The sequence below is a fragment of the Microchirus variegatus genome (genome assembly GCF_963457635.1).
Source record: "Microchirus variegatus genome assembly, chromosome: 10".
Lineage (NCBI taxonomy): Eukaryota > Metazoa > Chordata > Actinopteri > Pleuronectiformes > Soleidae > Microchirus > Microchirus variegatus.
In genome coordinates this window covers 18,945,130-18,957,363 of record NC_139811.1, presented here as the reverse complement: position 1 = coordinate 18,957,363, position 12,234 = coordinate 18,945,130, and the positions used below count along the sequence as shown (strand labels likewise).

The window sequence follows — 12,234 nt, the reverse complement described above, 5'->3', positions numbered from 1 at the left end:
ACTCAACACGCTAAGTAAGACAATCGGCCACAAAATTGTATTCACAGGGACTCAACATTGGCTTTCGTACTGTATTTCAAGCCTGAAGATAATTTATTTTCGCAGATCAAGATTCTGTCCTTACAGTATCCTAAAGTAAGGATATATGGAATGTATGTGAGGCTTTAAGCGAGTTCATAAATATCCAGCTTCAGATCTTAAATAAAAATAACACCCCATCCCCGTCTACAGAGACATGAACTACCTCCTCTATGGCATCAGTCTCTGTTCTGCCCAGCTGAGCTCCTCTGTCTACAGCCATAGCCTAGTCCTGGGTATCAGTCCGGCATCTCTGGATGCTACTAGAGCACGAGGAGGGCTGACAGAGAGGAGCAGTGAGGTCACTGGTACAGAAGGACACAGCAGGGTCAGGACTGAAGAGTGTCCGTCCAGACCACTAGGACTGTTTGAGGCGTTTCCTTGGGAGACCCAGGAAAGGGCACTGGCCTGAGGCCAGGGAGTGATAGGCCTCTGCTACCAGGTGTGGGTGAGAGATCACCACGGACTTCCAGCCTGATGTCTCCATCACATCAGACGCATGACTGTGAGAAAAGTACAACGGGGGTGGGGGATACACAATAGAAAAATGTGAGAAAATATTAAAGGAAAACAGATAGGATTAACACAATAAGTGCACAAACATGAGTCTCTGAAAAGTTTGGGATGATATGACTCCATCTGTGGGGTACACAGCTCTGAGGGTTTGTCATACCAGCTGGCAGAGCTGTTATTTACTTTATATTTTTAAATGTTAAAACCAGAAGGTCATTTTATGAGAGAAAAAAAAAAAGCAAACATTCCTACACCAGAAATATGTCACCAAAATGTATGTTTAGTCATAGTTTTTTTTTTGAATCACATTAGAGCCCTGGTTCTTCGCCTTCTTTTTTCTTAACCTCTCATTACATGTGACTGAAGCAATGAACACTTTGACCAGAAATGCTGTTCCTTAGTTTTCTGTTCAGCAGAATTATTATTATTTAATTCTTTATTCACCAGTAAAAAAAATACAAGGCAAGGGAACCCTATGGAGCATTTTTGATTCCCTGTGGTTTATCACAATAAACTACTATGAAGGCCAAAAACAAAACAAAAATAATATATAAAAAAGTAAAAAAGTACAAACAGCTGAAAAAATCTTGTAATTAATCGCTGATGAGTTTCGGTCTTCATCATCATCTCCTACAGATCTGAGTTTCCCCCGATAGACCCTGTGGCAGTCCTCACCCTCCTGGCACCCTCGTGGCACTAAGCTGCAGTATCACGCACGCAACTGTGTGGCCTTTAATGACATTTTTCCTTGTTTCATCGTACACAACAGCATGTGTGAGTTCACACTTGTGTTTATGTCTTTTCTTGGCACTCAGTTGTGTGTGCGTGTGTGTGTGTGTGTGTGTGTGTGTGTGTGTGTGTGTGTGTGTGTGTGTGTGTGTGTGTGTGTGTGTGTGTGTGTGTGTGTGTGTGTGTGCGTGCGTGCGCATGCCTGTGTGTTTGTGTGTGGTCATTTGCTCTCCACACAGCAGCCCCAGACCTCCAGCCAACCTGTGACCCTATTCTCTGTGGAGGACGTGAACCCCTGCTTACAGTAATGGCTGGTGTGCTGAGGCTGAGCAACAGGCCAACAAAAGGGCACGAGAAGAGCAGCCACAGTGGGAAAGGAAGGAGGAAGGGTGTACCAAGGAGAGAGAGAAGCAGACAACAGCAGCAGCGACAAATAAATTAATTAATTAAAAAAAATATGGGAGGTAAGGGAGAGTAATGAAAGTGCAGAGAGAGGGACATGACGGGACAGAGGGATGTGTGGAGCAGCAGCAATGTGACAGTAAATCAAAAAGAAGCTCTGACCTCCAGTCAGCCGCAATAAAGACACAAACCACCACAATTATCAATAATACTAATTTCAAGAAAGTGCGGTTTGTTTGCATTTTTGCATTAAAAGAGTCTTACTTCCAATACTCATGCCCTGGTGCCACCTGTCCTGCTTTATTCAACTAATTCATATAAATATTAAGATACATGTTGAGCTAAAAGAAAAATGGGTGAACTCTTTTCTATAAACATAGTGGGTAAGAGAGTGTGGATGCCTTTGCTCTCTGCTACACCCCTGGAGAGGATAAATAATTGAAAACCAGGTAGGATAAAGAGGACTCCTATTGTCTCGACTAAATGACTGTAAGCTGCTTGTAACGACTGGTCTGGAAAGAGGTTGAGGTGCTACTGCGGGGAGGATTATTGGTTCCTCCATGTCATCTGTTTTCTGTATTCATCCTCTAAATTGATTTTTGTTTTGTTGCTCTTGTTGCTGTCGATTGTGTCCGCAGGAGGAGGGTTGATAACGCTTTGCTGGCCAGGAGTCCCCCGTGGCCAATTTTCCTTCCACCACAACAACACTGTCGCAAATTAAACTGTCATAACGCCCATAACCACAATTAATGACAGGGATTAGGGGCAGAAATCTGCATTACTGAACACCTTTAGGCACACATGAGTTCTTACACACAGAATCGGAGAATAGGAGAGAATGAGGATGGGAGTAAACACAGAAGATAGGAAGATGGAGCCCATTTGGGAACAACGCCAAAAGATGGCGTAAAGCTGCAGAGAGAGGACAGAGGAATGGACAAAGGGATGTAAAATGTGTCTGGCTGTGAGACAGAGAATTCACATAACAAGAGGGAAAGTGATGAGCAATTTAGGTAGTGACTGTGAGAAAGCCTCTTGCTTCAAATGGGCTTTTAGATGCTGGATCAATCACCTCTCCTTGGACGTAAATAGTGGCATTGATGCTAATAGGCACCTTCTTACCTAAACAGGCGGCTTGCAACATGATTAACATCAGCAGTTGAGGTTTACTGCTAAACGATCCAATATGATACGGCAGCAAAATGGTCTGAGCTGGGGATGAAATTAAATTTCCTCCGGAAACACAAAATTGGTCCCACTGGAATTAATAACCTTCTTTAACAAAAAAAACTAAGTGTATGAATGTCTGACATAACATAAATGTTTGCATAAGTAAGGAAGTAGTTCTGGAGATGAAGGATTCCAGTGTGGAAGCATAACTCACTAGTTTATAAAGTCCACAGCCTGCGTCTTGAGCTGGTGGGCACTGTGTAGGTCAGCGAGGATGAGGATCTCTGCTGCGTTCTCCACAGACAGACTTGTACACAGAGTGTCCTCACACATCACCCTCAGCCTCTCCAGTGCATACTGCCAATGACAGAGAGTGCAGGAGATAGAGGAGAAACAGCAGGTAAACTAAATTACTTAAACAACGCTGCCACTAACAACAGTTGTCGCACTGTGTAATGATGTGGAAACACAGAATTGCTCGACTGCAGCAGCAACAACGGCTAAATTGAATAAGAAAATATATGGCCAAGAGAAGGAAAAGTGACAGCCTGAGTTTCCACTGAGCTTGATTAAGAAAATGCCTTCTATTGTATTCATGCTCACTTCAGGTTTTTTTTTTTTTTTTAAAACAGTCAGCAATAATAATGTTAAGGCACTGATATGGATTAAAGAAGACCAATAGTTAGAATAATAATAATTCCCTCAGATCAGGGTGTCCCAAAGGCAAACTGACATTAAATTGAGCCCTAGGAAATCCGTTTTTTTTGTTTGTTTTGTTTTCAAATTCCATTATATTTTTTTAACTCTATTTTCTTTAAAAAATATATATATATATATATACATATATATATACATATTACACTTATTTTACAGCACGGATTATTATATTATTATCGTGCCAACTACCTGATTGATAAGTAATACAAATTAATGTATTAATGTACAACATTGCACTATTTTATCATGTGCTTTAGGTTTGAAATCATTTTAGAAATTGTAATTGTGTGTAAGTGCTTGTAAGTATACTATGGTGTTCTTAAACACAATGTACTTTAGATAGTGGTGAGTTTATCTGAGGCTACTCTCATGTTCAGGCCACGCCCCCCTCCTTGTTTGCAGGATTTCACTAGAAATTATGGTCTCAACCAAAAGAGAGAAGGGCAAAGTGGTTTTAGATTAATTAAACATACAGGATAGAATAGAGTATAGATATAATTATATACAGTCACAGTGGGTAGGTTTTGATTTTCCTAGTGTGGGTACTAATAATTTAGTTTTTATATAATTGAGGACATTATTATGCAATCTGTTCTGTGAGTAAATGTACACAGAAACAGGTGCACGCACACACACCCACATACACTCTGTACCTTGTCAGCTGCAGCCAGCAGGTCATCAGCCATCTTGTCCAGGTTGGGGGCATTGCCTGTGTAGATGAAGCACATCATCTCTTTGAAGACATCTGGCTCCATGTCATTTATCTCCACCCGGTTCTGAATGGGAGGAAAGAACAGGGGAGAATGCACAAAGTTTAACAAAATAAAAGGAAAGAGAGGAAAAATATGCTTTGACAATCCTTCAAAAACATGCACAGCAGCAGAGTGGTTTTTTTTTTTTATTTCATGTGAATGTCCCCAGCTCCATCTGAATTAAACCTTAAACCTTGTTTAGCACACACACACACAAGGACAGTCAGCCATGCAGTCAGTCAAACAACTTCCAAGTGTCAAATGAGAATAAAAAAAAATGAAGGATTCTCTAAACAGTCTGAACACGTTTCAGAAAAACAGAACATTTATTTGATTCTTTTCAGCCGATTCCTGAAAATTAATCCTGAGCATTCATTCCTTGACAGTGCCCGCAGCCAGAAAAGTAGGCTTTATCGTTCAGTGGCACTGTGACAGTAACCTGAACCTTTGCCTGTGCACTGAGAGGCAGAACAAAGCAGTAAACCAATTATAACGGTGCTTTATCGTAACCACAGTGACCAGAGGCATTTTAGCAGGGTCAGGTTGAGTGTACCAGCAGCTTAGTGCATTTGTGACAACTCTGACCACTCAACAGCAACATAAACACACTGAGAAATAATGGAGTGAGAGTCTGAAACGGACTGTGTTGTGTTTACAGGACAATGTCTATTACTGTGCGCTGTCATAGAAATTCAGATTACACACAATTTTAACTAAAAGTGTACTAAAAGTTTCTAAACTGACCTCAGAGTCTTGCTTAAAAAGTAATCTTCTTTTGTCACAGAATGTGTTTTCTGGCTCATGTGCACAATCCAGGAAGAAGGGTGGGTTTCACCAACACATGATTTAAACTTGACTAATTTCTTGCTGCAAATTTTTGACAGCAAAGTGCGTTGGAGTGCTAACGAAATAATGAAAGGGGGAAAATAGCACCATACAAACACACTGAGTCACATGAGACAAACTAACAGGACTTTATTGCGAAGTCAAGCTCTCAACTGTATCTCATAAATAGACAACACTTACATAGTTATCTGAAGCTTGCCTCTATTCACAGAGCAGCCATCTAGTAGGGTTTCCTTAGGAGCTCATTTGTCTCTCTTCCATGTAGATGTGCTGCACAGATACTATAAAGTATCATCAGCGCTGCAGAAGAGTGTTAACCCATCTATCTGTTTTCTCTAAATTGTATAGGGACACGGCCCACCCTCTCTCTTGTTCTGATGAAGACGCCCACTTAAACAGCAATTAAGATGCATTTCCTGGCTCTGTGCTTTATAATTTCCCCATTTGAGCCACACAGGCATCAATATTCCGCTGACATGACGGCTAAATCACCAAGGTTCAATCTCCCCTCCACCTCCTTTCATATGAACACAACCAAGTGTGGCACGAAGGCTCTCTGCATCACACATGTGCACACATGCACAAAAAAAGACACATTCACATTAAAAAAAAGACAAACAGAGGAAAATCCTGCATTTGTTTATCTATCATTTTAGATTTGTTTGTTTGATTTTTTTATTTTTCACTTCCACTTTGTGTAAAGAATACTGATAATATAAATCGCTATTTATGGGCCAATATTATCAAATATCAGGAACACAGCAGATTCACACTTGCACGGTCAGCCATTAAGTCTTGGTCATATCAGGACGCAGCACAGTGGAATTCACCCATGTGTCTTTGCAGACATATTCAGCTGCATAGTTTGGTGATATAAAGATGAACTTTGCGGCTGCTGTGCTAACTGCTAACAGACAAACTAGCAGGAAATGCTAGCATCCTGGACAGTCGCTACGCTACGTTATGTTAAGACAAAACATACAAACACACACACAAACAACAGTGAGGACAGAAAATACCATGCATCGTAATGGTCCGTAGGCTTGATGTTATTTAACGGTTCATGGATTCTGGTTTAGCAGCAGGATAGATTGGTGGATGAATTGATTTAATTTATTGTGTTTAAATATTAGAATTCTGAATTGTCTGTTTGAGAAGTTGGTATTCACTGTTTAGGACATGGGAGGAGACGGAGGAGATGGAGTTAGCCTGATCATACTTGTTGAAACAGAACACAGGAGCCGACTCAGAACACAGTTCACAGCCGTGCAGCACACCTCACGTCACTGAGTTTTACATTATCTCATAAAAATCATCGTGGAAATAACACCTTTCAGAATAATTTAAAAATCACAGTAATCACACAAACGTGTATGTACAGGTTTTAAGGACATCATATATAGAGCTGCATTCAACACAACACGAAGAAACACATGCAGAAAACTTTTTCAGACATGAGCACATCCTGAATCAACAGAAATAAATACTGGGATTTAAATATTCAACTCACCTCTGAGGAAAGAGGAACAACAGAGTCAAGTGTTTGACTTACCTTCATACTCTCTTCCATCTCATGCTCAAACATGGCACTGAACACCGGTGAGCGAGCTGACAGAGAAAGGAGGGAAACAAAAAGACAGAAGAGGAATTTGTTATTGTGTGTAATGTTGATACATGGTGAGCTCTCTGATATCTGTTAACAGCCTGCCACAGGGCCAGAGCAGGATGATTGACAGCAGAAACGGCAGAGGAAGCATCGTGTGTAAAAAGTCGACTTCAGCTCCTTCCTGCTGACACATTTATGACGACTTCCCAGGATTGTTTAGCACGTTTTAAAATGCTGATAGACTGCGTTGACTGGATCTTATTTGATGCATTATTCTTTAATTAGGGTCTGTCTTCCCTTTTAATAACACAGTCACCTGCTGTCACTCAACACAAACTAGTCTAACACTGCAACATAGAGGATTCTGGAGGTTTATTTACATCATTAACTACAGATATTGTTGAAAATTAGTTTTTCTTTCATTCACTCACTTATGTATACAAAAGCCAAAACTGTTTGCCACAGATTACAATTACTCTTGAGGAAAATATATTTTAGCTTATGCTAAAAATATATTTTAGCTTAAGCTTCAATTTACAGAAAATAAGTCAAAGTGGTGGCACATGTACAAGAGCTGTTGTAATGTAGTAAGATATACTATATTATTTTACATTTTTCCCCTAGATGTTTCCATTATTGATTGACACATTGTAAATATTCAAAGTGAATACAGAACATTATTTGTTTAAATAAATCAAAAAAATTGCACTCATTGATAAAACAGCAACAACATGTTGCATTTTGATCACTACAAAGATGAGGTTACTAATAACTTATTGAACTGCTTCACAGTATGTTTTCTCTCTAATGATCGCTGACGTGACTCCAACAAGAGAGGTTATGTTTAATCTCCTGCACAGACTGTACGGCGATGGTTATTTGATCAGGGCTTCAAATGACATAAATCTGTCCAGTTTCTGTTGCTTGAAATCACTGCTGTATGACAAGTCTGCAGAGTTCTGCTTCAGGCAATGAAACCATACACTTTCTCAATCATCCGGTCTGTGACTGTTGTTAGTTCTGGCACAGGCAAGAGGCTGAATCTCAGAGATGGATTTGAGGCTGAAGCTGATTACCAGTTGTTTACCAGCAGAGGAAGAATGTGCCTCGACAAAGGTTACAGTGTGGTCTTTCACTAAATATCAGCCACTGCCATCTTCTTTTGATACGGTTCACTTTGTCTGATAATGGGCTCACTGGGTAACCCTTTATATAACTGCTTTCTAATATATGCCTAATTAACTAGTGATTAAATTTTAACAAAGTTTAACACATTATTAAGTGTGTGTCAAAGACAGTGGTATGCTAATTAATTTAAGTGCTTAATAATCAGTTATTAACTGCAGACCTAGCTACCAAATTAATTACACATTTGGAAACATGGTGTCATCCATCAACTTTGCACAAGCCACAAACAAGTATTATAGTGAGGATAAGCAAAATGGGGCCACAATGAGTGCATTAACAATGGACTGAAGTGATTTTATGTCAGCCACTGCTGCCATAGTAGCCATCTTCATTTAAATCATTGCCCTCCTGATTGTTTAGAAGTAAATAACATACAAAATGATTTATCTAGTACTCTTTTTGGTGTAAAGCAAGATGATGTTCTCGCTCTCCCCTACTTTTGGGAATGACCTCGCTCTTGAAATTAGGAAAGCAAATTTAGGTGTGCATTATAATCAGGGTTCACACACCTTGGTTGACATCAAAATCAAGGACTTTTCAAGGACGTTCCAAGACCAAACCCCTCAAATTCAAGGACTAAGTGTGTTGAGACAGCTTAAGATAGTAGGACAACTTGTAAGAGCCAATGGTTTCCACTGTCATTGATTTGGAGCACGCTCTGTGCATCTGGCCAAGTGATTGTCCTTGGGATCTTGGTCAAGCCACTCTTTATAGTTGTCTTTGGTGAGCCGGAGAACTTGAAATTTGCATTTCCCAGGCATCACATAATTTGCTCTCTCTAACATTACTCCCTCATTTTTCTGCAGGTTATCTCACATCAACAGCAGAGAGAGACAGTGTACAGTTTACATTATGACTCAATGTTTGTTCTGCGTAGGCCTACTCAACATACATATCAAGCAATGTCTAAGCTAAATGTCAACTTAACTTCTTTCTTGCACAAAATCCAAGCACTTACAATGACCCATGTCTATTTAGAGCAATGTTCAAAAAGTTTCAAGGGCCTTAAATTATTATTGTTATTTTATTTATTTTTTTAATTCACAAACTTTCAAAGTTTTCAAGGACCTTTGTGAACCCTGTTTACTGATTTATCTTGTGTCATGGAGGTTGATAATAATCTGAAATAAAAACAAAAACATTAATTTCAGGGAACCTTAATTAATGTTACTGGTAAATCCTGTCTTTGTCCTACTATTTCATTTAAAAAAAATATATCTACTAATACCAATATGTATTAGCAATTTATACTACAATATCGAAATTAAATTTTTCTCCATTTCAGCAGGCAAAACTCTACGTTCTATTGTCAATAAGCTTCAAGTATGCAAAGGTTATTTCACCTGCTCTCAACTCTATGATGCATGTGTTTCTCCCATGATGATATGAAGAATTTAAAGTATCAGATTCCATACAGATTAGAGCTGAATGCCATTCTTTAAGTGTTCATACATTTGCTCCAGTTCTGTCTGTTCAGGACGATATGGATTCCAGGGGCATTGAGACACAAATGTGAAATGAAAGATGCAATAGATGCAGTATTTTATCATCCAGCATGGACACAATTACAACTAAATCACTGATTAAATTTGACAAAAAATGACAAGAAGACATACAGTATATTCAAATCCAGAATAATTACTGTGCTGAATCTTTCATTATAGCAAACGTATCAAAAGGTCAGCAGTGTAAAGAACAGGAATCTTTTTTTCCCTGTGAAGTTGAACATTTACAGTTAAATAAGTTAATGCAGAAAACGGGTTCTGTGAATTTGGTGAAATTGAAAATGAGTCACACTGTTTTGACCTCATTAAGATGAATTAAAAACACCTCTTTTAAAATGTGGAAATGTTCAGATGATAGAACAGAATAGAGCTTTATGTTGTAGTTATATACATTGGCTGTAAAGCCTGGAAAACTGTTCGGCAGGTTACATTTCATTGAATATCATTTGTAATTTATGTTCTACTCTTGCTGACTGGTGTGTATTTCTAAATAATGGTGTCCTGTAAGCCCAATTGGGCAGGGCATAGTTTCTGAAAAACAATCAATCAATCAACCATGAAGGAATAAACAACATAGTCACTACAGCTGCACATGCTGTAGCTTTCAGAAGCACATTTGAAATATGCTGTGGTGAGTAACACACAAGGTTAAGCAAGAAACAAAGAGTCAAAGAAAAGCAGGAATACTGGGCATAAACATTGAACTTTATACTCAGAAAAGAAAGTTCCGAACTTGTTTAATTTTATGACTGTATAAAAGATTGACAGTAAGTGTCAGGAGAACAGACTACAACGAGGAGAATAAAGTTGTGATTAACTATTTACCTGTCAGGATTGTTAAGTAGATCAGTAAAATAGACAAAAATGATACACTTCTCTCTACCTCACACTGCACTGTCTTTTTGATCCGTGAAAATAATTCAGCAGCGATAGAGTCTAGTTGGTGAAAACTATAAATCTACATATCAGAGAACCAAGAAGAGTTTAGTGACAGAATACTGAGACTTCAAGACAACCATAGGTTTGCTATAGATGTGGGTAATTTATATGAGCATGACCATGCTTTATCATGATTAACAATTACAAGAAGACATATCAGGAACAGGAGCATGATATTGGAATCAATCTTTTCTACACATCAGGTAGTTTCAACGAAAGCTCACATTATAATTTATTACTGCTTTAACTATAAGACAAGCTAAGAAATGTCTGCTTTGAAACCAAACTTTCCTCTGAATACCCAGGTGGACTACAGGGACAAAACTACTATAAGTTTGTCTGTTGTAGCTCAGCACTGGTGAGCTCATCCTGCAGTAACAAACAGGAGGAGTGGAAACGAGAGACACGCCTCTTTCATACAGGCTGTTCAAGGTTGCATAAAAGCTATGAACACAGTTTCATTGTTCAACCAGAGGTAGTAACAGTGCCAAATCAACATTTGTTTTACCAATAAAAAACAGCCGGCATTGTAGGCTAGATGCTGATTAAAGAACACCTGCATACTCTCAGCAATCATACAGGGGAGCAAGCGTTATCGTGTTGGCTTTGTTCAGTTCCCTGTAAACAAGCAAAGGCGGCATAATGTGGGGTCATCTTACTTGTAATACGGCAGGATCTCTGCATGAGTCTACTGAGACAGCAAGACAGGGAGAGGGTGACAGGAAGTGAGAGGAGGGATAGGAAAGGCAAAGTCTAATCTAGAATTTAAGACAGACAGGAAGACAAATAACAAAGGGATATGTGAACAAAAATCAAAAGGTAGAACAGAACAAGAGGAACAATGAAAGCAGTGGGAAACAAAGGCAAAGACAGTATGAAAGGGGAACATTATGGTGGACAGGGAAAAAGGTAGGAAAGGAAGAGAAAGGGGAATAAAGAGAAGGTAAGAGACAGAAGAGAAGGTGGTTTAAAGATCACATGGTCAAAGTGGAGCCAATTTGGTTTGCTCTGCCTCCATCGTTTGATCCCTCTCTGTCCGTCTCCACGGCGATTAACAACCAGGAGAGTTGTCACGGGAATGACCGAGAAGGGGGAATAACGAGGTGGACGGACTTTGGACAGAGCAGAGAGAGAGAGAAGGGAGGATGGGGAGGGTGGTGGTACCCCAAACCACAGCAGCACATAATTAAAATGGCTCCACACTCACGCACACTTACGCACGCGCTTATGTGCGCACGCACACACACACACACACACACACACACACACACACACACACACACTTCAACAAATCCAATAATGAACAGCCTCCCCCTTGCCTCCACAGAGACACAGTTCACCAGTTTCCTCAAACTTTTCACTCTCTGATCCTGGCTATGCCAATATCTGCAGCTAATTGTTCAAAATGAATCATGTTTGTTTTTTGCAAGTGGCTACGTGACCATGTTTGATCAAAATTGATTCCTGAGAGCCGGAGAAGAAACACAGTTGCTGTAGGTGTCAATAGCCAATTCTTTTGTGGATATTCAATTTATTTAAATTTAACCATCCCTGTGGAAAGTAAAAGTATTCATTGAAATTGAAAATTTGTATTAGTATTTCCCCTGAAATTTAATTCATGGTAGAAAAGCATTTGAAATAGTATTTAGACTGAAACCAAAACTGTGAAATGAAGCCTGAAATGATAATGACAAACTCTCCACCAATCAATGATTACAAATTCCACCACATACATTAATGTAAAAGTCATCTCACTATTAAAGCTATTATTATGTACCTTGCACCAGCT

The 12,234-nt window shown here is 39.3% G+C and overlaps 1 protein-coding gene across 1 annotated transcript in view; it reads right to left on the bottom strand.

The window, feature by feature from the left end:
- Positions 1 to 436: 436 nt before the first annotated feature.
- The window catches only part of spop (speckle type BTB/POZ protein), a gene marked incomplete at both ends in the record, with an annotated part of 45,921 nt that continues 34,123 nt past the window's right edge, over positions 437 to 12,234 (bottom strand). The window contains 4 exons of the mRNA XM_083896911.1: positions 437 to 581; positions 3,107 to 3,249; positions 4,263 to 4,385; positions 6,760 to 6,815. Of these exons, the coding sequence (XP_083753037.1) occupies positions 437 to 581; positions 3,107 to 3,249; positions 4,263 to 4,385; positions 6,760 to 6,815 (467 nt within the window). The remainder of the gene's footprint in view (positions 582 to 3,106; positions 3,250 to 4,262; positions 4,386 to 6,759; positions 6,816 to 12,234) is intronic.